This window comes from Gopherus flavomarginatus, chromosome 14 (genome assembly GCF_025201925.1).
Source record: "Gopherus flavomarginatus isolate rGopFla2 chromosome 14, rGopFla2.mat.asm, whole genome shotgun sequence".
Taxonomy (NCBI): Eukaryota; Metazoa; Chordata; order Testudines; family Testudinidae; genus Gopherus; species Gopherus flavomarginatus.
Window position 1 is genome coordinate 3,573,891 of NC_066630.1, and position 22,259 is coordinate 3,596,149.

The 22,259-nt window shown below is 53.7% G+C and overlaps 4 protein-coding genes across 10 annotated transcripts in view; 1 reads left to right on the forward strand and 3 right to left on the reverse strand.

Annotated features, from left to right (window-relative positions):
• The window catches only part of LOC127034136 (cyclin-dependent kinase 10), a 4,674-nt gene extending 1,454 nt beyond the window's left edge, over positions 1–3,220 (reverse strand). Inside the window, exons 1-10 of one of the 2 annotated variants that reach the window (XM_050922666.1) lie at positions 3,189–3,220; positions 2,901–3,003; positions 2,648–2,729; positions 1,969–2,036; positions 1,691–1,743; positions 1,495–1,564; positions 1,268–1,327; positions 862–985; positions 652–791; positions 3–55 (exon numbers count right to left, since the gene is read on the reverse strand). In XM_050922666.1, the coding sequence (XP_050778623.1) occupies positions 3–55; positions 652–791; positions 862–985; positions 1,268–1,327; positions 1,495–1,564; positions 1,691–1,743; positions 1,969–2,036; positions 2,648–2,729; positions 2,901–3,003; positions 3,189–3,207 (772 nt within the window). In that variant the 5' untranslated portion in view covers positions 3,208–3,220. The remainder of the gene's footprint in view (positions 1–2; positions 56–651; positions 792–861; positions 986–1,267; positions 1,328–1,494; positions 1,565–1,690; positions 1,744–1,968; positions 2,037–2,647; positions 2,730–2,900; positions 3,004–3,188) is intronic. The other variant, XM_050922667.1, reaches the window with a different exon arrangement.
• LOC127034138 (uncharacterized) overlaps positions 1–4,008 on the reverse strand; it is a 17,542-nt gene extending 13,534 nt beyond the window's left edge. Inside the window, exon 1 of one of the 2 annotated variants that reach the window (XM_050922674.1) lies at positions 3,641–4,008. In XM_050922674.1, coding sequence (XP_050778631.1) covers positions 3,641–3,677 — 37 coding nt within the window. In that variant the 5' untranslated portion in view covers positions 3,678–4,008. The remainder of the gene's footprint in view (positions 1–3,640) is intronic. The other variant, XM_050922672.1, reaches the window with a different exon arrangement.
• The window catches only part of LOC127034134 (cyclin-dependent kinase 10-like), a 14,786-nt gene extending 1,454 nt beyond the window's left edge, over positions 1–13,332 (reverse strand). The window contains exons 1-14 of one of the 4 annotated variants that reach the window (XM_050922665.1): positions 13,202–13,332; positions 11,975–12,047; positions 11,543–11,614; positions 11,255–11,357; positions 11,002–11,083; positions 10,323–10,390; positions 10,045–10,097; positions 9,849–9,918; positions 9,622–9,681; positions 9,216–9,339; positions 9,006–9,145; positions 8,357–8,409; positions 8,154–8,275; positions 6,901–7,471 (exon numbers count right to left, since the gene is read on the reverse strand). In XM_050922665.1, the coding sequence (XP_050778622.1) occupies positions 8,172–8,275; positions 8,357–8,409; positions 9,006–9,145; positions 9,216–9,339; positions 9,622–9,681; positions 9,849–9,918; positions 10,045–10,097; positions 10,323–10,390; positions 11,002–11,083; positions 11,255–11,357; positions 11,543–11,614; positions 11,975–12,047; positions 13,202–13,297 (1,098 nt within the window). In that variant the 5' untranslated portion in view covers positions 13,298–13,332 and the 3' untranslated portion in view covers positions 6,901–7,471; positions 8,154–8,171. Of the gene's footprint in view, positions 1–6,900; positions 7,472–8,153; positions 8,276–8,356; positions 8,410–9,005; positions 9,146–9,215; positions 9,340–9,621; positions 9,682–9,848; positions 9,919–10,044; positions 10,098–10,322; positions 10,391–11,001; positions 11,084–11,254; positions 11,358–11,542; positions 11,615–11,974; positions 12,048–13,201 lie in introns of those variants that run through there. The other 3 variants (XR_007769311.1, XR_007769312.1, XM_050922664.1) reach the window with 3 other exon arrangements.
• LOC127034141 (spermatogenesis-associated protein 2-like protein) lies at positions 4,555–17,742 on the forward strand. Of its 2 annotated transcripts, none has more exons than XM_050922680.1 (2): positions 4,555–5,059; positions 17,425–17,742. In XM_050922680.1, exons 1-2 carry the CDS (start codon positions 4,754–4,756, stop codon positions 17,584–17,586), a joined length of 468 nt encoding a protein of 155 aa, XP_050778637.1. In that variant the 5' UTR covers positions 4,555–4,753; the 3' UTR covers positions 17,587–17,742. The 2 variants fall into 2 exon arrangements, with proteins under 2 accessions (XP_050778637.1, XP_050778638.1); XM_050922681.1 differs by lacking the exon at positions 17,425–17,742 and adding an exon at positions 14,487–15,410.
• The last annotated feature ends 4,517 nt before the right edge of the window (positions 17,743–22,259 follow it).

A 22,259-nucleotide genomic window follows, 5' to 3' on the forward strand; every position in this document is an offset into this window, starting at 1 on the left:
ACGCAAGGGCTTTTCTTTGAAGTAGGAGCTCTCCAGGCAGTCTCCCGCTGTCGCCCTTGGGAGGCAAACGCAGGTTACAGGAAAAGTCCATCATCCCCCCACAAACTTTCCCTCTGCTTCTTCAGGAAACCTCTGTACACGTGAGACCTTCCTTGTGCCCAAGCAGCTCAGCAAAGCTGTGACCAAGCCACTGCTTTCACTTCCTGTCCAGAGGGCAATGCGCAGTACATCCCACGCTGGGCTCCTCTGCATAATCCCAGAGGCCCTGCGTGCCCAACGGCATCTGGCCGGGGAGCAGTACAACCTGGTCCCATAATGGTCAGACACTCCCATGGTCTTGCAGTAAAGGGGGCAGCAATGCCTGGGGGATCAGCCCCGGGAGCAAGGCAGCACTGCAGCTGCAGGAGCTGGCCCTGCTGGTTCGCCTTGATCTGCTCAGTCCTCAGGGGAGAAGCTGATTACAGGGGTTGCCCAGTGCTTCCTGGCAGCTGACAGCTCCCCCATGCACTGCAGTTGTTTACCCCCCAGGGGAACAGCCCTGCCTGGCGGGAGGGTGGCAGGAGCCACACCCACTCCATACACTGAGGAGCCCGGGTCCCACATCACACCGGCAGTTCCAAGGCCTGCGCTGGGCTGCAGATGGCTCTTTACCTCTTCTTGGGGTCATACATGAAGAGGAAGTTGAGCAGGCGAAGCCCAGCCTCCGACAGCCATGGGAACTTGTGCTTGAGGTTGTTGTAGGGCTGCTTCCGCAGAGTGTACTGGCTCACTAGAGGCAGCTTGGAAAAGCCCTGGGAGGAAAGGGAGACGTGAGGATCAGGGAGAGTATGGCAGGGTGGGGGATTCAGAGCGAGCACTTACTGGCCAGATGTTTTCATTGGGTGTCCCCAGCAGCTGCACTATCAGGTCAATCTGGTGGATCTCTGAACTGCCTGGGAGTAATGGCTTGTGGGCCAGCAATTCCGCGAGGATACATCCCACTGCCCTGGGGAGGGAATAGGTCTCCTGGGTTAGTGGGAATCAGATGCACAAATCCCTTGCAGCAGACTTCTCCTTTGCGCCCAGCAGCAGCTCCCTCCTGTTGCTGTAGACTCACCTTGGCCATAGCTCAGTACGAGATCTTTATACAGATGTGAACATTGCTTCCTGAAGTACCAAGCTGTTGCCTGACCCCAGTCAGTCCCCTGGCTGGCCCCAGCTAGTTCTGCAAATTCATAACTGCAAATTCCTGCCCAGAGCGTTACTCTCCAATACAAGATCCCCTTACCACATATCTATGCCCGTGGTCTGGGTCGTCGTTCCCAGCAGCAGCTCTGGGGCCCGGTACCTGTGCAACGTAATGAATGCAGGAATTACGAATCAGTGGAGCTCCCAAAACTTGTCCAAGATGCTTCCCATTGTCTCATTCACCCAGATTGACTGCAGGGCTGACCCTCAGCCTCCAAGGGGGTCCATGCTGGGTGACTCCTTCAGGAGTAAGCAGAGCCTACTCACCAGAGGGTGACGACTTTAGGGGTCATTGGTTTTAGTGGCACTCCGTGAGCACGAGCCAGCCCAAAATCCGCTGCAAAGAGAGGGCAGTTTCAATGTCAAAACGCAGGCCAGCTACTGCCCTTGCCTCTGCATTACAAAATGAGAAAGCTGGAAGCATCTCTGGAGCTGCATTAGCAAAGGTGACAGGGGAGCTCACCTATCTTCACGCAGCCTTTATCAGTCATGAGCAGATTAGACACCTTCAGATCCCTGCCATCAGAAAGAAGCCATGATGGTTGTGTTAGAGGCAATGCTTCACGTGGGGCCATTCCATGCTGCCCAAAGTACTGCTGCTCCAAGAGGGCCTCCCTCTGCCCCACTGAGAGCCAAGGAAACAGCCCAAGTGGCACAGCTGGCTCCCAATGTCCAGTGCATTACCCAGTGCTCCTCCCATACAATCCCTTTACCCACAGTGCCTTTCACTCTGCCCCTTACCTATGGATGATGAAGTTCTCATGAAGATACTGAAGGCCCTTGAGTACTTGTAGGATGATACACTTCACCTGCGAGCGGTGGGAGACGAGATTAGCAAGACAGTATCACATTAGTACTTAACATGTATCTGCATAGGTTCCTATCCTGCCCTCATAACTCCAGTATCTCAGTGCCTTCCAGTCGAGCATTAAGCAATCTGACTATGAGCTGCTGACAGCTTATGCCCTGGTTCATTTTATGCAGAAGCTCAAGGTCAATGCAAAGCCATGTGCCCTCGTTTGGAGCCCAAGACGCAAAACACTGTAACAAAGGGGTTTTCTAACTGCAGTGATGCAGACAGGGTTTAATGCAGGCAGCCGGCAATGCCTCATATCACAAAGGGTCAACGGGGTTAGATTATTCGACCCTATGCTAGACAGGACAGGTCGTTAAGTTATGATTAAATCAGGTCATGTGACCTGATGACTGGCAGCCAATTTACAGACTGGCATCGGTCTCCCAGTGCCCATCACCAGCTCCACCAACATGACCACTGCCAACTGCCTCAATGGCCTGGGCTGGAATCTGCATCCTTGGCTGTAGGTTGAGCAGTAAGTGCTGGTAGCCTGCTCCCGTTGGCTAGAGCCACAGCAGCCGCTTATAGCTGGGAGCGGTAATGCCCCGGCACAATCCCCTGTACCTGAGCCTCAGAAAAGGGCGTCTGCATGTTCTCAAGAAGGCTGGCGAGATCCTGTTCGCAGTAACCCATCACCAGGAAAATACTGCAGGAGACACACACCACAGTCAGTCACCTCCCTGCAGTTCCACTGTGCTGACCACCCCCACCACACGTCATCCAACTACCATTCCTGCCAAGGGCAAGGGCAGGGAGAGCACTGTGACATTCCTCCTGAAGGGAGAGCAGTGCAGAGCCAGTACTATGGGACTGTTACCTCTCCAGATGGTTCCCCACGACAACCTCCTTCAACTCCACGATATTGGGGTGCCGAAGCTTCAGAAGCAGGGTTATCTCCCGCAGGCTGCTGATGGGGATTCCTGCAGAGTGGTACTTGAGTCACGCATTAGAACTCCCCCTCCAGTCCACTGGCCTGACCCAAGGCTCTGATGTGGCTGTGCAGGGCTAACCACATTTCTGAAGAAGTGATTTAAGAGATCCCTCCCCAGCCCTAAAACCCCAGAGCTTCCTAGGAAGAGCAACTCCCCTTCAGCTCTCCCCTTACCATCTTTCTCCTTGTCCATCCGCACCTTCTTTAGTGCCCAATCTCACCCCTTGCTGGGACCTGGGCCCGAAGTCCAGGCCCTTGGTGGCAGGGCTCAGGCTTGGGCTTCAGCCTGGGCTCAGGTTACAGGCTCCCCCTGCCTGGGGCTTGGACGGGCTCTGGCTTCAGTCCCCCAGCCCCAGGGCGAGTCACTTACCACCACCCCACCCCCACTGCAGGGCAGATCTCACCCCAAAGACAACGCTTGTAGCCAGTCCTATAATAATCCATCTCAAGATTTATTATGTAGGACAAGGAAACAAGACAGGTATTTACAAGGCCAAAGCAGCTAAACACACACACAAATGAGTTCCAGTTGTAAATTTCAAAAGGTAACAGACGCTTGTATGCTCAGCAAGCTCTGTATGTTCTCTAGGGCTAACCCCGGCCAACCACTGGGCAGCTTTCCTTACGCTTGGTGATCTTTGCCTCTGACAGTCCAGGCAGCATAAAGACACAGATCCTTCTTCCTATCCCTTCTCACCCCCTGCTTGGAGCCGCAAACTCCGCTGTTGGGAGGAATTCACTTGCAGGACGGGGCATGGGCGGGACAGGGCTGTGGGAAGAAGCCCAGCCTGGCCCCCCTCTCTGGGCTCCGCAGGGGTCATAATGGGAACCAGGCCTCCATGCAGGTCCCGCCCCGGCCACTGCCTAGCCCACGGGCCGCCGGCCATACAGGCCACCTGGGCAGGCAGGGAAGGGGTTAACCCAACGGTGGGCGGGGCGATGGGAAGCCCCGCCTCTCATCACGTGACCTCCGCTGGCCAGGGGGCGGCACGAGAGGAAACCGGAAGTTGTTACCCGGAGGAAGAGCGGAGAGACCAGGGGCCGGCAGGTGAGTGGTGCGGGTGGGCCTCCGCCTCAGCCCCCCCCTTTACCCCACAGAGGGGGCGTGGCCTCCGCCTCAGCCCCTTTACCCCACAGAGGGGGCGTGGCCTCCGCCTCAGCCCCCCCTTTACCCCACAGAGGGGGCGTGGCCTCCGCGCCTCAGCCCCTTACCCCACAGAGGGGGCGTGGCCTCCGCGCCTCAGCCCCTTTACCCCACAGAGGGGGAGGGATCTCTGTGTCTCAGCCCCTCCCCCTTACCCCCAGGATCGGGGAGGGGTCTGTGTCTCCTCCCCCTTCACCCCATAGGCTTTGAGAGGGGTCTCCATCTCTGCCCCTCCCCCCTTCGCCCCCTATACCCGGGGGAGGGGCTGGGTATGTCTGTGTATCAAAGGTGTCTTGGGGGTGACAGGACAGGCCTGGAGGGAGAGGCCAAGGGTTGGCCCCACCCCTTCCCCAGGCAGGGCACTGGCCGCTGAGAAGAGGAGCAGAACAACCCCCCCAGACCCGGGAGTGGCTGGCAATGCCTGAGTGAACCGCTAAGGGGGGAGGAAGCTGCCCTGACTCTCAATGGTGGAGTTGGAGCCGGGCGAGGCAGGGCAACCCCAGTTTAGGTTGCACAGGACTTCCTGGGGCCCTGGGTCGGTGCTGCCTTTCGTGGGCTCTTAGCCGCTCACCCCTGCCCTCTCCGCGGCTCTAGGATGGGCTCTAGCTCCCTGGTGCAGCAGAAGTACCGGAAATGTCTGGAGAGGGATTTCCGAAGGGGCCAGTCGGGGGTCTGCACTGACCTGGCCCTGAGGGAGTGGCTGCAGCAGCGCCTGCTGGCAGATCCAGAGCTGCACTACGCCCTGCGGAATGACGTCTTTGCCATGCTCACCAGCAGCCTTCAGGGATGGGACGCCCTGCCCTTGGCACTCAGGGGGCTGGCCAGGGCCTTTGAGGTCCTTGAGCTGGCAGCTGTCAATCTGCACCTCCTCCCTTGGCGCAAGGAATTCAGCACAATCAAGGTGAGCATTGGTGTGTGGTCATGGCACCTCCTGGCTGCACTGCTGTCTCTCTTGGGCATGCTGGATAGAGACAGGGAGCTGCTGAAACAGTGTGCAGGGGCCATTCCGAGCAAATCACTGAAGAGAGTGACTGAGAGGCTGACTGGCCTTAAGGTTCTGCATGGGACAGAAGGTGCCCAGGGGAAGAAATGTCTGGGTTTAGGCTGGGCCCTGGCTCCTCCTGGCAGTGGGTGTTTGAGCTAGAGCAGCTTTTGCCCCAGATTGATGGGTCATATGGAAATGACAAATGCTTTGAGCTGTGTGCATCTGCCCATCATTGGGTGATGTGTCTCCTGCACCCTGCCTGCCTCAGCTGCCCTGGGCAAGTTGACAGCCTTCAGGGAGTTAGCAAGCTAGGCTCTTGCCCTGCAGTATCCCCTGGTACCAAATTCTTGTCCTCATGAGCGCCATGGCACTTGAGGTTCTCCAGAATCAATGGTTGCTGGAGCTTTGGAAGGAGGGTTATACTGTTAGTCCCATGGGATGCAGTGCAGTAGGAGTTCCCTTGTCCAATGGCTGATGCTCTAGCTCCTTGGTCAGCAGAGCCTTAGGGATTCAGTTCTCATCTCCCCAGGGCTCAGCTCTGATGTCTTAGGCCCTATTCCTCTGCCTAGGTCCCTGCTTGCACCTTTCCTGGGTGCTTTTGGTGCCCAAAAGCAAAGCTTCTCCTTCCTGTATCAAGGGTTAAGTGGAGTGGGCACTGGCTCCTGGAAATGACAGCCAATCCCCTCCCCATGTGCACATGCCCACAACCCAGCTGGAAACTCAAAGGCAGCAGAATGCTGGACCCAGGAAAGCCAAAAAGGGAGCTGCCTGCTGCTGTTGCCTAGGGGGAAGGGGGCCATGTCTCCCTCTTGCTACACTGTTTAGAGCAGCACTGCCAGGGCTTCTGGCTCAAACTCAGGGAGGGGAAGCTGAGAACACTGGGGACGGCCCCCCTTTCGGTGTGAAGTGGCTGAAATCAGTGCCAGCAGCCAGGCACTAAACAGAGCCACCTGAAAACTTACCCAGGTCAAATCCAGTGGTGATGAGTGCTGTACCTTACAGGGCACCCCTGCCTTTCAGCTGGCCCACTGGCCAAGTACCCCACCCCTCTGGCTGGGTAAGGTCCCCTTCCCAGCTCAGCTCTTGCTGGTAACCCTCACCTCATCTCTGCTGGACTCAGAACAAAGAAAGAATGTTGTCTATCACCTCCACAGTTACCTAATAAAGTGTTTTTCTTTCTAGCCTGGTATTCTGGCTCCCGGGCAGGGTGTGGGAGTTCATCCTATGCCACACAAATTCCACCTGCCCATTACCAGGGGCTCTTGCTTCAGCCTTTCATGTCCTTAACTCACTGATGGCAGTGGCTCATTAACAGAGGGTGATCTTGTTAAGAAGCTCCAGGCGATGATGTGTAGAGGGGAAACTGTGGCTACCCAAGCTGCTGAGGGTGCCGTGTGTCACATCAGAATGAGTCAGAAGCCTTGAGATCTCAGCCCAAGACCAGCAGGATTGGCTTGGGCCCCTGTGGGGGTGGCACAGCTCCTGGAGGAAGTGATGGCACTGCTGCAGTACACTGGCTGAGGGGAGAGCACCTGCAGCTGGGCTGGGAACATTTGTCACTGCGGCCCCAGGGTGCTTGGAGGGGGGAGAGCTCTGAGCTAGGTCACTACATTGTGCTTCCAGGACTCTGCGCTCCCCATCCTGTGCAGCGTTAGGTGACGGGAGAGCTATGACACACTACACGCAGCAGCCGTTCCTCCCTTGTGCTGGGCCGGCTGCCTCGGGTAAACAGGAGAGCAGCTCTGCAGGACTATCCATTACAGCTGACACTCACACGACATTTTATTGAGGGCAGGATCACAATGGGGAACAAAGAACCAAGGGACTTTTCTAAGTGCAGCTTCCAGCTTGTAACAAACCCAGCAGCCATTCAGGGTCAGCCAGAACCTCTTGCCCCGGCTGCCTACCTAGCTCAAGGTGCCTTTCAGCCCATAGGAATGTGTTCACACACTGCCCTTGGAGCTTCTGCCAGGGGCTGGTGATGGACCAGCCACCATGAAGGATGCGACTGGCACTGGGTGGAGAGGGGCGCAGGATATATACGAAGTTTGCCCTGACTGCTCTCTTGCTGCAAAGATGATAGAACAATCCACAGCCCTCGAGCGTGTCTACAGCAGCTGCATTTGAGTGGAAGTTTGGGGTACCGTCCTCCTAGGCAGCACCGGACCACCCAGCAGGAGGCACCCTGAAAATATCGACAGGTCAAGAGGAGCCTGTACTGCGTCTGCCTTGGGTCCTATAGCAGCTGGTTACAAATCCTCCTTCAGCTCTCGGCGCCTTTCCAGCCTCTGTTTTGGATGTTCCCTTTATCCACATCTTTGTCCAAACCTTAAACAGAAGAATGCATGTTGTTGAGTGGGAGTGAGTAATCACACAGACTGGCTGAGGCTGTTGCCACTGTGGAGAACACCAGCTTCTGGGGAGTAGGGCAGGAACGTAGAGTCCTCCGAAGCACGGCCTGAGCGAACCACATGCTGCCTTAGAGGCAGCAGAGCTAGGCCCTGGGCTGGGAGTGCTGCAGACCGCATGCTCACACAGGCAGGGAAGAGCACCCCCAACCCATGGCGACACGTGCAGCCTTTGGACATGAGAATCTGCACATAAAAACAAACCATACTTCCCAGGGACCAACTCCTGGGACTGAAGAGGCCAATAGGAGGGAGCGGGCACCTTCCAGGGCGAGAGCAGTACATTGACTGGGAGGTCTGTTTCCCCACTCACAGATGGGGCTGTCTCTCTCCGAAACAGGCTAGTACACCAAGGCTCCTCAGTTGGCAAGTAACTGGGAAAACTGGCTCCCAGTCTGCACTCCCAACAGGAGCTAGGCTCCAGTCTTTTGCAAGCAGTTTAACTTGAGAATCCTGGGGCAGAAAGTGAAGTGGGGCAGCCTGGTAATGCTGTGGCCTCCAGTCACCTGTGGTTCTGTCTAGTCCTCATCACAACCCCCTGCCAGGTGTGAAAGTCTCAAGCCACGAGAGGCCCAACAGGGACGAGAGAAGATCGTTCTTACCTGGCAGAACATGCAGCCTCAGGGCTTGCTGCGCTTGCCCTGGCTCTCCGCCCCGGTGCTGGCGGGAGCAGCTCGCTTGTTGCGGTGGTGGGGGAAGGTGGGCATGAGCTCCGGTTCACAGGCTGGGGAGAAGAGGAGAGGAAATGAGTCTCAGGAAGGGCTCAGAGTCCCATAGGCCCCAATGGCGCAGAGGAGTCACTTACGCAAGGGCTTTTCTTTGAAGTAGGAGCTCTCCAGGCAGTCTCCCGCTGTCGCCCTTGGGAGGCAAACGCAGGTTACAGGAAAAGTCCATCATCCCCCCACAAACTTTCCCTCTGCTTCTTCAGGAAACCTCTGTACACGTGAGACCTTCCTTGTGCCCAAGCAGCTCAGCAAAGCTGTGACCAAGCCACTGCTTTCACTTCCTGTCCAGAGGGCAATGCGCAGTACATCCCACGCTGGGCTCCTCTGCATAATCCCAGAGGCCCTGCGTGCCCAACGGCATCTGGCCGGGGAGCAGTACAACCTGGTCCCATAATGGTCAGACACTCCCATGGTCTTGCAGTAAAGGGGGCAGCAATGCCTGGGGGATCAGCCCCGGGAGCAAGGCAGCACTGCAGCTGCAGGAGCTGGCCCTGCTGGTTCGCCTTGATCTGCTCAGTCCTCAGGGGAGAAGCTGATTACAGGGGTTGCCCAGTGCTTCCTGGCAGCTGACAGCTCCCCCATGCACTGCAGCTGTTTACCCCCCAGGGGAACAGCCCTGCCTGGCGGGAGGGTGGCAGGAGCCACACCCACTCCATACACTGAGGAGCCCGGGTCCCACATCACACCGGCAGTTCCAAGGCCTGCGCTGGGCTGCAGATGGCTCTTTACCTCTTCTTGGGGTCATACATGAAGAGGAAGTTGAGCAGGCGAAGCCCAGCCTCCGACAGCCATGGGAACTTGTGCTTGAGGTTGTTGTAGGGCTGCTTCCGCAGAGTGTACTGGCTCACTAGAGGCAGCTTGGAAAAGCCCTGGGAGGAAAGGGAGACGTGAGGATCAGGGAGAGTATGGCAGGGTGGGGGATTCAGAGCGAGCACTTACTGGCCAGATGTTTTCATTGGGTGTCCCCAGCAGCTGCACTATCAGGTCAATCTGGTGGATCTCTGAACTGCCTGGGAGTAATGGCTTGTGGGCCAGCAATTCCGCGAGGATACATCCCACTGCCCTGGGGAGGGAATAGGTCTCCTGGGTTAGTGGGAATCAGATGCACAAATCCCTTGCAGCAGACTTCTCCTTTGCGCCCAGCAGCAGCTCCCTCCTGTTGCTGTAGACTCACCTTGGCCATAGCTCAGTACGAGATCTTTATACAGATGTGAACATTGCTTCCTGAAGTACCAAGCTGTTGCCTGACCCCAGTCAGTCCCCTGGCTGGCCCCAGCTAGTTCTGCAAATTCATAACTGCAAATTCCTGCCCAGAGCGTTACTCTCCAATACAAGATCCCCTTACCACATATCTATGCCCGTGGTCTGGGTCGTCGTTCCCAGCAGCAGCTCTGGGGCCCGGTACCTGTGCAACGTAATGAATGCAGGAATTACGAATCAGTGGAGCTCCCAAAACTTGTCCAAGATGCTTCCCATTGTCTCATTCACCCAGATTGACTGCAGGGCTGACCCTCAGCCTCCAAGGGGGTCCATGCTGGGTGACTCCTTCAGGAGTAAGCAGAGCCTACTCACCAGAGGGTGACGACTTTAGGGGTCATTGGTTTTAGTGGCACTCCGTGAGCACGAGCCAGCCCAAAATCCGCTGCAAAGAGAGGGCAGTTTCAATGTCAAAACGCAGGCCAGCTACTGCCCTTGCCTCTGCATTACAAAATGAGAAAGCTGGAAGCATCTCTGGAGCTGCATTAGCAAAGGTGACAGGGGAGCTCACCTATCTTCACGCAGCCTTTATCAGTCATGAGCAGATTAGACACCTTCAGATCCCTGCCATCAGAAAGAAGCCATGATGGTTGTGTTAGAGGCAATGCTTCACGTGGGGCCATTCCATGCTGCCCAAAGTACTGCTGCTCCAAGAGGGCCTCCCTCTGCCCCACTGAGAGCCAAGGAAACAGCCCAAGTGGCACAGCTGGCTCCCAATGTCCAGTGCATTACCCAGTGCTCCTCCCATACAATCCCTTTACCCACAGTGCCTTTCACTCTGCCCCTTACCTATGGATGATGAAGTTCTCATGAAGATACTGAAGGCCCTTGAGTACTTGTAGGATGATACACTTCACCTGCGAGCGGTGGGAGACGAGATTAGCAAGACAGTATCACATTAGTACTTAACATGTATCTGCATAGGTTCCTATCCTGCCCTCATAACTCCAGTATCTCAGTGCCTTCCAGTCGAGCATTAAGCAATCTGACTATGAGCTGCTGACAGCTTATGCCCTGGTTCATTTTATGCAGAAGCTCAAGGTCAATGCAAAGCCATGTGCCCTCGTTTGGAGCCCAAGACGCAAAACACTGTAACAAAGGGGTTTTCTAACTGCAGTGATGCAGACAGGGTTTAATGCAGGCAGCCGGCAATGCCTCATATCACAAAGGGTCAACGGGGTTAGATTATTCGACCCTATGCTAGACAGGACAGGTCGTTAAGTTATGATTAAATCAGGTCATGTGACCTGATGACTGGCAGCCAATTTACAGACTGGCATCGGTCTCCCAGTGCCCATCACCAGCTCCACCAACATGACCACTGCCAACTGCCTCAATGGCCTGGGCTGGAATCTGCATCCTTGGCTGTAGGTTGAGCAGTAAGTGCTGGTAGCCTGCTCCCGTTGGCTAGAGCCACAGCAGCCGCTTATAGCTGGGAGCGGTAATGCCCCGGCACAATCCCCTGTACCTGAGCCTCAGAAAAGGGCGTCTGCATGTTCTCAAGAAGGCTGGCGAGATCCTGTTCGCAGTAACCCATCACCAGGAAAATACTGCAGGAGACACACACCACAGTCAGTCACCTCCCTGCAGTTCCACTGTGCTGACCACCCCCACCACACGTCATCCAACTACCATTCCTGCCAAGGGCAAGGGCAGGGAGAGCACTGTGACATTCCTCCTGAAGGGAGAGCAGTGCAGAGCCAGTACTATGGGACTGTTACCTCTCCAGATGGTTCCCCACGACAACCTCCTTCAACTCCACGATATTGGGGTGCCGAAGCTTCAGAAGCAGGGTTATCTCCCGCAGGCTGCTGATGGGGATTCCTGCAGAGTGGTACTTGAGTCACGCATTAGAACTCCCCCTCCAGTCCACTGGCCTGACCCAAGGCTCTGATGTGGCTGTGCAGGGCTAACCACATTTCTGAAGAAGTGATTTAAGAGATCCCTCCCCAGCCCTAAAACCCCAGAGCTTCCTAGGAAGAGCAACTCCCCTTCAGCTCTCCCCTTACCATCTTTCTCCTTGTCCATCCGCACCTTCTTTAGTGCCACAATCTCATCCTTCTGAGTATCTCGAGCACGGTCTGAAACAATAACACACCATGTGGTCAGTACCTGGAAGACAAGCCTCACAGCAAAGTGAATGCCTGATCCACCACTGACACCGGTCACCAAGTGAACCATTAACCATCACCTCCCAACACTGGGGGAGGAGGGAGGGGTAACAGTGAAACCCCCTCCAACTGATGTGCTCATCACTGGGGAAGAGACAAGATCCTGGAAGATGGGCTTCAGCCTGTGCTGGGACTGCCCTTACACCGAGGGACCTGTGCCACTGAGTATTTTCCAGTGGCCTGGTGCATGAGGTATTGCTGTCAGCACCCCACACAGCAAGAAGCAAACCAGCTCCCGCTGCTGAAGCCTGCAGCAGATACAACACTTACACACGATGCCATAGGTCCCTTCCCCAATTCGATTCAGCTTCTCAAACTCCTTCACGCTCCGGCACTTTCCCAGCTGAAAGCAGAGAGCCATATCACAGAGCAGCCAGCCCCCTCCCCAGAGCTGTCTTGGGGGCAGTGTTCAATTATTAGGGCTTACGATTTTCTATGTGAAGTTAGATTTATCTGGAGCCCTCCGGAAGCTGGAATATGTCATTGCTGCTAGCCAGACACAGCTGTATCCCACCAGCATGAAACCACCGGGGCTGATGTTAAACTTGCTGGGACCTGGGCCCGAAGTCCAGGCCCTTGGTGGCAGGGCTCAGGCTTGGGCTTCAGCCTGGGCTCAGGTTACAGGCTCCCCCTGCCTGGGGCTTGGACGGGCTCTGGCTTCAGTCCCCCAGCCCCAGGGTGGTGTAGTAATTGTTGTCAGAAGGGGGCATGGTGCTATGGCGTTTGAGAACCCCTGCATGATAGGTAGAGGAGCTATCTGACAGCGTTACAGCCTCTAGACAGCGAATGTAAGAGCTTCAGAAAGGCCAAGGGCATCATGCTAGAGGCAAAGAGTTAGCGTAAGGCTCATAGGAATATTACTGTTTGGACACTATTCTAGCCAATGCTTCGCAGGGCAACCTGCCGTTGATCTGCTTTGTGCAATGGCGTGAGAGCAATGGCGTCCCATGCCAGCTGTCGCTGGGCTGTGCCCAGCATCTGGTCACGTGTTCCCAACTCTGTGTTTGCAAACACACGTGTCATTTCCATGCACCGTTACCGCCACTGCGCATGGAAACGTGGGAACTGAATTGTGACCAAATGTCGGCCTGTCACTGCCATGATTTCCACAGCCTGGGCATCTCCCTCCTTCCCCCCACCACACCCTGCCCCAGCCTTCCCTCCTTCACCTCTCCCCATTCACCCTACCCCGCCCCTCCTTTCCCCAGTTCTCCCTGCCCCAACCTTCCCCATTCACTCCTCTCTACCCCTCTTTCCTCCACTCCCCCTTCCCCATTCACCCCTCCCTACTCTTCCATCCCCACTCTCCTCCCCATTCACCTCTCCCTACCCCTCCTTCCCCCCTATTCACCCCTCCCTACTCTTCCCCCCGCACTCCCCCTCCCCCTCCCTACTCCTCCCCCATTCACCCCTCCCTACCCCTCCTTCCCCACTCCCCCCAGGCGCCACAGGGGGGCGCTGCCTTAGCCCTTTGGCGCTGGGCCCACGCCCGCTCACTCTGTCCCCGGCGGGCACCGGGAAGAAGCCCCCGCCGCGCAGGCGCTTGAGTCGCAGCACTTCCGGCTCCTGCTCGGGGCAAGCGGCCTCCGCCATGATTCCCGCACCCGGAGGGGTGGAGCCGCGCGCTTCACCACTGCGCGTGTGCAGCACCCCGTGGCTCTTCACCGCGCAGGCGCAGTACCCGCCCCTCAGAGTCTCTAGCAACGGTTGCTATGCAGGGCCTGCTGGCTAAGGGCCGAGCGGGGGCTGCTGGGGAGGGGCAGCTGTGCCGGGGGAAGCGCTCAAAGTTGGGGAGGGGGCCCTGGGTGATGAGTGCGGTGGGGAGGGGGCCCTGGGTGGGGAGTGCGGTGGGGAGGGGGTCCTGGGTGATGAGCGCCCCAGTGAGCAATGGGGAGGGGGGCGGTGATCGGTGGGGAGGGGGCCCTGGGTGATGAGCGCCCCGGCAGGGCCCGGTGGAGAGGGGGCCCTCGGTGGGGAGTGCCCAAGCGTGTAATGGGGAGGAGGCCCTGGGTGGGGAGTGCGGTGGGGAGGGGGCCCTGGGTGGGGAGTGCGGTGGGGAGGGGGCCCTGGGTGGGGAGTGCGGTGGGGAGGGGGCCCTGGGTGGGGAGTGCCCCAGTGTGCAGTGGGGAGGGGGGCGGTGATCGGTGGGGAGGGGGCCCTGGGGGATGAGCGCCCCGGCAGGGCCCGGTGGAGAGGGGGCCCTGGGTGGGGAGTGCCCAAGCAGGATCCGGTGGGGAGGGGGCCCTGGGTGGGGAGTGCCCAAGCGTGTAATGGGGAGGAGGCCCTGGGTGATGAGTGCGGTGGGGAGGGGGCCCTGGGTGGGGAGTGCCCCAGTGTGCAGTGGGGAGGGGGGCGGTGATCGGTGGGGAGGGGGCCCTGGGGGATGAGCGCCCCGGCAGGGCCCGGTGGAGAGGGGGCCCTGGGTGGGGAGTGCCCAAGCAGGATCCGGTGGGGAGGGGGCCCTGGGTGGGGAGTGCCCAAGCAGGATCCGGTGGGGAGGGGGCCCTGGGTGGGGAGTGCCCAAGCGTGTAATGGGGAGGAGGCCCTGGGTGATGAGTGCGGTGGGGAGGGGGTCCTGGGGAGGGAGTTGCCACCTGCCCAGGTTTTCCCAGGATTGCCCCTTGTTTGAAGCCTCTGTCCTGGATGAAGTGGTTCCGATGTGACTTTTTTACACCTCAGAGGTGGCACCCCCAGTGTCCCGGCAGGGCCCACCATGCAGTGCTGCCCATGGAGATGGCGGGGCCCAGGAGGGCATGTTCCATCTTGATCTCTCTGGTTTCAGTTCCCTCTGGGCGTGCTGCAGTCCCTGGGGGCTGGGGGCTTGGGCCAGGAAGAAGTGCAGCTTGCTGGAGCTGCTATCTCACATGGGCCAGACCTCTTCGCTGAACGTGATGGACAGTTAAGAGCTGCTCCATGTCATGCTGTTTAGGATGGCACTCAGAGAGCATGGTGATGATGAGCATGGTAGAAATACCTAGAGAGGATCTGGCCTCAGGCAATGGGCAGAAAACCAGCCACAACTCGTTTTGCTGAGAAGAAAAAACAATGATGCTCTCGCTCTTTTCAGAATTTCCAGATTTGGAGGGTTCACATATTCAAGGTGGTTGCTTGGGAACTGTGAGTAATAGAGAGGGAAAGGAGATGGCCAGCTTGCCTAGCAGTGCATGTACTACAGACAACCCCCACCCCAGAAATGGCCACATCAGCACTAACACACAATTAACCAGATGCTACTTTGTGGGGAGGGTTTCATTTTGTTCAGTAACAATTTGTTGTAAGGCAATGCAGATAATATATGGTGCAGTGAAACCTGCTCTATCTGCTAATCATGATGACTCTGTCTAGTGGCTGGACTTATTACAGCTGAAAATGTTTGAAAGCTGTCTGTTGGAGAGAGGAATAGGGGCAGACATTTTAACACCATTGGCATTTCATTGGAGGAAATGGAAATCTGATATGATTATCTCTCTGGTAGGGACAGTTGGTAGTAGGGTGACCAGATGTTCCGATTTTATAGGGACAATCCCGATATTTGGGGCTTTTTTTTATATGGGTCCCTATTACCCGTCCCCGTCCCGATTTTTCACACTTGCTGTCTGGTCACCCTAGTTGGTAGGTAAGAAATCTCCAAGGCCTGGTAAAAGTTGCTGTCAGCATCATGTTCACCTGCATTATTTAATAAGAACGCCTATGTGTCATGAGGCAGAAGCTGGACCATTTTGTCAAAAGCAATTTAGATATTTGGAAAATGAAAACACTTTCCACAGCCAAAAAATCTCCACCATTGTGGAATGGACAAAGATTAAATACCTTTGTGGATTTGGGCAAAGCTTTTAAATACAGAGCATATCAAATTTAAATCTGTCTGGAGTTGGGAGACATGGGCTCCATTCCTGGCTCTGCTGTCGAATTCCTGAGTAACCTGCCTCAATTGTAAAATGGGGATAATGATACCAACCTACCTCCCAAGAGTACTGTATGTCTTAAATTAATTTATATTTGTAAAGCACATTGATATCCTTGAATGGAAGTTGCTATAGTTGTGCAAAGTACACTCATTATTAGATGGCTGACCATACTCACCAGCAGTACTGAATTAATATTAATACATTTTTAAAACTGAGTAGGATAACCTTGCAAAATTCTACTCAGGTGAGGCAAATTATTTTTTTTAACAGGCAATTAAAATGTCCTTTTTTTGGGTCATTACCATCCTCTTGATACAGGTGAGCGAATAGATTTTGTGATGACCAGAGATGCAGAGTATTCTGAACACTAGAGTGTGATTAGATGTTGATAGATGTTTGGCTGTGTGTGTGTGTTCCCTGCGTGTGCCACCCCAGCCCTGCGCAGATAGCTGGCACGGCAGACCTCTAGAGAACCGCCCAATGACCACACGATCTGTTAAGGGATGAAGGCACCCAGCCATTATTGTCGACAAAGCATGGTATTAGTACACTGCAGACTCTACCGAACCATTATGTCCGTAATGATGGACCAGCTCAGTGAACGGCGGGCCTTTCTGTTCCTCCCTAGGCTATACAAAGATACTCCCTCTTAGATACATCTTTATATCCCAATACAAAAGAGTTAGTACTGCCTCTCTGACATAGTTATCGGGATATGTTTGCGTGAGTCCTCCGTGACTAGCACGTCTTATGAATGTGTATTTCTGCAATATCAGCCCTGTTCTTGTCAGATTCTGTAAGCAGGTCCTGCCTCATACCAAGCCTCTGATACAAGGGCTTATGTCTCAGGCTCTCTTCCTACTACATAGGGTATCCTGATGGGAAAGGGAGAGTTTATAAAACAATATTTGTTGGAAAATCAGCTTTCAGTACCAAGCAGCACTTCTTGGCAAATATTTGCTTTTACCTAAAATGTATCCATAATGAGGGGGTTAGGTATGTGCCTTAAAACACACATTTCACCTGCTTCTTACAAATAAATATTTTATAAATGAGGATTCTCATAAAAATCTCACTCTCAGTGGTTCTGGTGCCAAATTAGCAGATTACAGCTTTTACATAAAAGGTGAACTGAAAGGCTTTTTACTTGCCAAATCCTGAGCTTAGGGTTCTTCTGTGTTTCCTTGGCTACAGCTGGTAGCATCACTAATATCCAAAGAGTAGGGAGTATTTTCATTTTATGTGCTTAAAATGTCATCAGGTATTGCTGGGGTAGCTCAGAACCCTAAGCTTGAATCTTGGAATCTAAATGAAGGAGAAAAGGATTTTGTAATGGTCTGTTTGTCATATACCAACTGGGTCTGAAATCTTTAGGCTCCCTGGAATGACAAGGTTCAGACCCCAGCAGCAGGCTCATCTCAGCCCTTCTCCTTCTGAGGTCTGGTAAATGAAAAGAGTTCAGTGCAGGTTGGTGTGTGCAGGACCCTCAAAACCAAGGTCCTGTCTTCTCCGGGGAGACATTAAAGACTGCTTGAGCCACTTCACATAAAGATGTGGCCTTGCCTTGGTGTCTGACCCAAAATTCCCCTCCCTCGGTGCTCTGCAGTGGGCTGCTGCCCTCCACTCCAAAGGTGGCTGCATTTCCAGGGTGCTGCACGTACACACTGGGATCATTTGGGGTGAAGAATGCCATGATGATTATCTGTCATACGTCTGCCCACACACGTATTCTGTTACTGACTTGCATGCTTAAGCCATTCATTACATATATTTATTCTGAAGCAAGCTTTTCGGTTCACCTTTAAATGTTAGCTGTCTCCTGTCCTTCTCCAGATGGTGTGTAGAGCTGAGGAAAGTGAGACCATGGAAGAGCTTGTTGGGTCGGATTCCTGTTTAATGATTGTGGAGTCCAAGGCCCTATTTGGTGGCATTCATCACATCCTGGTGTCTTTGTGTTGTCACTATGAGCAATAGCTACTCGCCAGAGCCAGAGATCATGCTGCTTCTTTTCTGACTTGGTAAGCCTCTATGGTGCTGGGTTTTGTGTGCATATTGTACAAACCACTGTCAGCTATATCCCTGATGGTTTTGGACTCAGGGAGATCATCCACTGAAGTACTCGACATTTCATCATCGAAGGGCCCAGTGACAACAATTTTGGGGATAATCCTTTTCTTCATTGGTTTATCCAATGTCTCTACAGGAAAGGGATAGAGAAAGAAAACCAAGCCTTGTATGAAGGACTGAATTCTCTCCTGCATGCTGCATATTTACACTGGAGAATAAACACAGGGGGAAACCCATATGCCCACTTTGAGGTGACGTGATGGTACTTTATAGAGGCACACAGCTAGCAACCAGGTAAATTATTTATCCAGACAAACACCCAGGCTTCAGCAGATGTTCATCCAATATAGACTGAAAGGCATATGGGTCCGGGAGATGGCATCTCCGCTAATGGCTTTTACTGAACAAAGAGTTCAGAAAACCTTGTACTAGTGACGAGAGGACACTGGGAAAGTCAGGTACAGGTACACAGGAAACACTTCCAAGGATGGTGGTACAGGTGGGTTCAGGCAAAGTGAGCACAGGTGCCATTCTAACCTGGGGTCCCCTTTCCCCTCTCCCTCCACCCAAGCATCCCAAGTCTGACCTGTGGCACACATGATTACTCTGAGCCTCTGGTGAGTGCAGGTCACTAGTACAAACCGTATGGTCGTTTTAAGAGGACTGAGGGTGGGACCTACCAAACAGGTTTCCTTGCGACTCAGTCCATGATTTGAACCCATCTCTAGGAATAATGGATTATGCTGTATAATCCAGGGCAGTGGACTAGGAGATAGGACAGCTGGATTCCAGTCCTAGCTTTGCCACTGACCTGATGTCTGACTTTGGGCAAGGCCCTGCCCCTCACTGTGTCTACGTTTCCCCGTCTGTAAAAAGGAAGTAGTAATACCCTCCCTTATAGATCTCACTGCGCTTTACAAGTGAAAAGCATATGAGGGCTCTGTATTCTTGTTCTATAATCCACTAATCCAGCATCAGCCTATTTTGATAAGACTATAAACTGTATGTATCAACTGGGGAGAGCTGGGTGCTGAAAAATCATGTAATTCAAAGATAGTTACTATCCAGTATTGAGAAGTCCTTTCTATGCAGAGGAGAGCTGCAGTGAGTCGGGATGACAGCCTTGGCTGGGATGATTTAGCTGGGGTTGGTCCTGCTTTGAGCAGGGGGTTGGACTAGATGACCTCGATGACAGGAAATGCCCAGAGAGGTGGCTTAGGTGAGTGCCATGTTGCTTGTAAGCCGCCTTCTCCTAATGGCCACAACTGCCAGCCAGAGCGGCCCAGTCACTGCTGCTCACCCTCCCTCCTCTGAATTTTCCTGTGACCCACATTTGTGATAGCAAGTAAGAAAACAGCTGCAGCCCAAACACCCAATGTTCTGTGGGGAAGACAGAGATCAGGAAGCCCAAGGGAAAGATGCCAGTAGCCCATGCAAACGTGGATAAAAAGCCAGCGTGACTAAACCTTTGACTGGAAAAGGCACCCTCTTGAACGAACAGGTCTTGGGAAGGGGAAGAGGACATGGTTAAATTAACCACTGGACGATACTGGATACTACCATCCCTCCACCTGGTTGGTGCCTATAAAGGCAGTAGCTTCCCAGAGCTCCTGGATGTCCAGCATTCATTTTCCTACTCAGTGTGTCTTCTGAGTGGCTTTAGAACATCTGGCCTGAGACCTGTTTTACCCAGCAAATTTACAATAGGGACAGTATGGTGTTATCTGGGATCTGGGCCCATTTTACACCATTTGTGGCCTGTTATGGCCTATTAAAAACATATATTAAAAGGGAACATCGCTGTTGAGTAGCTTAGCTCTAAAAAACTTGACCTGGCTTAAAACTGTCATCATCCAGTGAGGAGCATCCATGAGCCAAGAACATCCCTAGTGTGACTCCCTGAGGTCAGTTTTGTTTTGTGGTTTGAAGGCCCTGCTGTTTGTCCCCTACCTTGTTCGTAAGAACTGTCAGTGGACAGATGACTTCGCTGCAGTTTCTTTGTCGATTTAGAAACAGAGGCTTTAGAGAGATTGCTGTGGTCCCGTGAAGAACTTTGCTGTTTCTCAGATTGCTCCTGGTTTTTTGGCTGTTTGGACTCCCTGTACTTGTTACCAACTATGCTCTGCTGGACTTCAGCTGCAAGAAGAATTTGAGATGCAAAGAAAAGAGAAAGAGAACCCTCTTCAGTCGTTTAATGCTGTGGCACAGTATGCTAGTGCTCTTAGCCACAGTCTGCTCCTACTTGTTTTGATTCATGGTCTTTTAAAATGCAGCTGTTGGAGATCTGAGAAAGTTCACTGTTTATAAGCAACAAAGTTTCTCCTCCCTTGGTGTTCACAAGAGGGCCTCACCCTCTCTGATTGAACTAACCTCGTTATCTCCAGACTGATTCTGGCCTGCATATTTATACCTGCCTCTGGAAATTTCCATTACACGCGTCAGACAAAGTGGCTATTCACCAACGAAAGTTCATGCTCCAATACATCTGTTAGTCTATAAGGTGCCACAGGACTCTTTGTTGCTTTTTAAAGATCCAGACTAACACGGCTACCCCTCCAATACTGTTTATAAGGTCACTCATCATTACTTGCCTGTTTGATCGGCTAGAGAGAACAGGGCCCAGCATGAGTTCCTGGAAGTGTCTGGTCTCTCTCTCTTCGTGCCTCTTTTCTTTTGGAGGAAAACTGAAGCCTTGACACTGCATGAGGAAAATGCTTGCTCTTCTCATTGCATACACACTTTTGGGATATACTGGGGCTATGGATATGAGGCAGACAGGCACGGAGCTGTGGAAATGGTGGGCACCCCACATGTATTTCTTGTCCCCAGGCAATCAGTGTGATTCTTGATACTAATTGCTTTTCATAGATTCATGAATTATAAGGCAGGCTGAGGGGACTGTTACTATCATCTAGTCTGATGTCCTGCATAACACAGGCCATAGGACTGCCCTGAATTAATTCCTGCTTCAAGGCCAGCAGTTGCATCAGTTGAACCAGAACAGATCTTTTAGAAAAACATCCAATCTTGATTTTAAAATATCCAGCGATGATGAACCCATGACAACCCTTGGTACGTTGTTTCAATGGTTAATTACCCTCACTGTTAAAAATTTGCACCTTATTTCCAGTCTGAATTTGTCTAGCTTCAACTTCCAGCCACTGGAGCTTGTTACAGCTTGTCTGTTAGATTGAAGAGCCTTCTATTGTCAATTTTTTGTTCCCCAGATAGGTATTTATAGACTCTGATCAAGTCACCCCTAAACTTCTCTTTGTTAAGCTAAATAGAAAGAGCTCCTTGAGTCTATCACTCTAAGGCAGGTTTTCCAATACTTTAATCATTCCCATGGCTCATCTGTGAACCTTCTCCAATGTATCAACCTCATTCCTCAATTGCGGACACCAGAACCAGACACAGGATTCCAGCTGTGGTCGCACTTTGCCAAAGACAGATAAGATACTTTCCCTACTCCTACTTGGTATTCCTCCAAGGATTGCATTAGCCCAGGGGTCAGCAACCTTTCAGAAGTGCTGGGCTGAGTCTTCATTTATTCACTCTAATTTAAGGTTTTGCGTGCTAGTAATACATTTCAATGTTTTTAGAAGGTCTCTTTCTATAAGTCTATAATATGTAACTAAACTATTGTATGAAAAAGTAAATAAGGTTTTTAAAATATTTAAGAAGCTTCATTTAAAATTAAATTAAAATGCAGAGCCCCCCCCCCCCCCCCCCCCCCGGGCCAGTGCACAGGACCTGGGCAATGCGAGTGCCACTGAAAATCAGCTTGTGCGCCACCTTCGGCACCTGTGCCATAGGTTGCCTACCCCTATATTAGCCCTTTTGGCCACAGCGCCACGTTGGAACTCATGTTCAGCTGATTTCCCACCTGACCATGGGCGGCACGCTGCATAGGCTGGGCCTCCCCAAACAGCCAGGCATGGCCCCACCCACTGCTTACCACCCCTCCCTGTGTGTGGCTCCAGTCCTCCAGTCCCCAGTGCTCAGGCTGGGGCTGGAGGCTGAGGACACGTGCCACTTGCCTTTCTGGGGCTAGAGGGTGGGGAGCTGCAGCCTCCCAGTGCTCCAGGGGCTGTGGCTGTCCACTCTCCCACGCTCCAAAGTTCGGGGGGGGGGGATGTGGCCACTTGCCCTCTTGGTGCTCTGGGACTGGGACGGTGGCAGCCACCCACCCTCCCAGGCTCTGGACCTGGGACGGCTGAGGCTGCGCGCCGCCCACCCTCCCAGCACTCTAGGGTTGGGGGTGCTGCAGCCGTCTGCCCTCCCACGCTCCACGGCTGGGGCTGCGCACTGCCCACCTTCATGGCTCTCTGGGGATGGGGGCGCTTTTGGGGCTGGGATGCTAGCCTGGGGTGGGAATGGGCCGATGGCCATGGTGGGGGGTCTGGGCTCCAATGAAGGGGGGCAGAAGAGGCGGGGCCTTGGGCAGAAGGAGTGGGGTTGGGGGCTAGCCTCCCCTTAGCCGGCAGTTCATACACTGCCCATTCATCTGGCCCCCAAGTCTTTTTCAGAGTCACTGCAGTGCTCACCAGGACAGAGTCCCTCATCCCGTAAGTATGGCC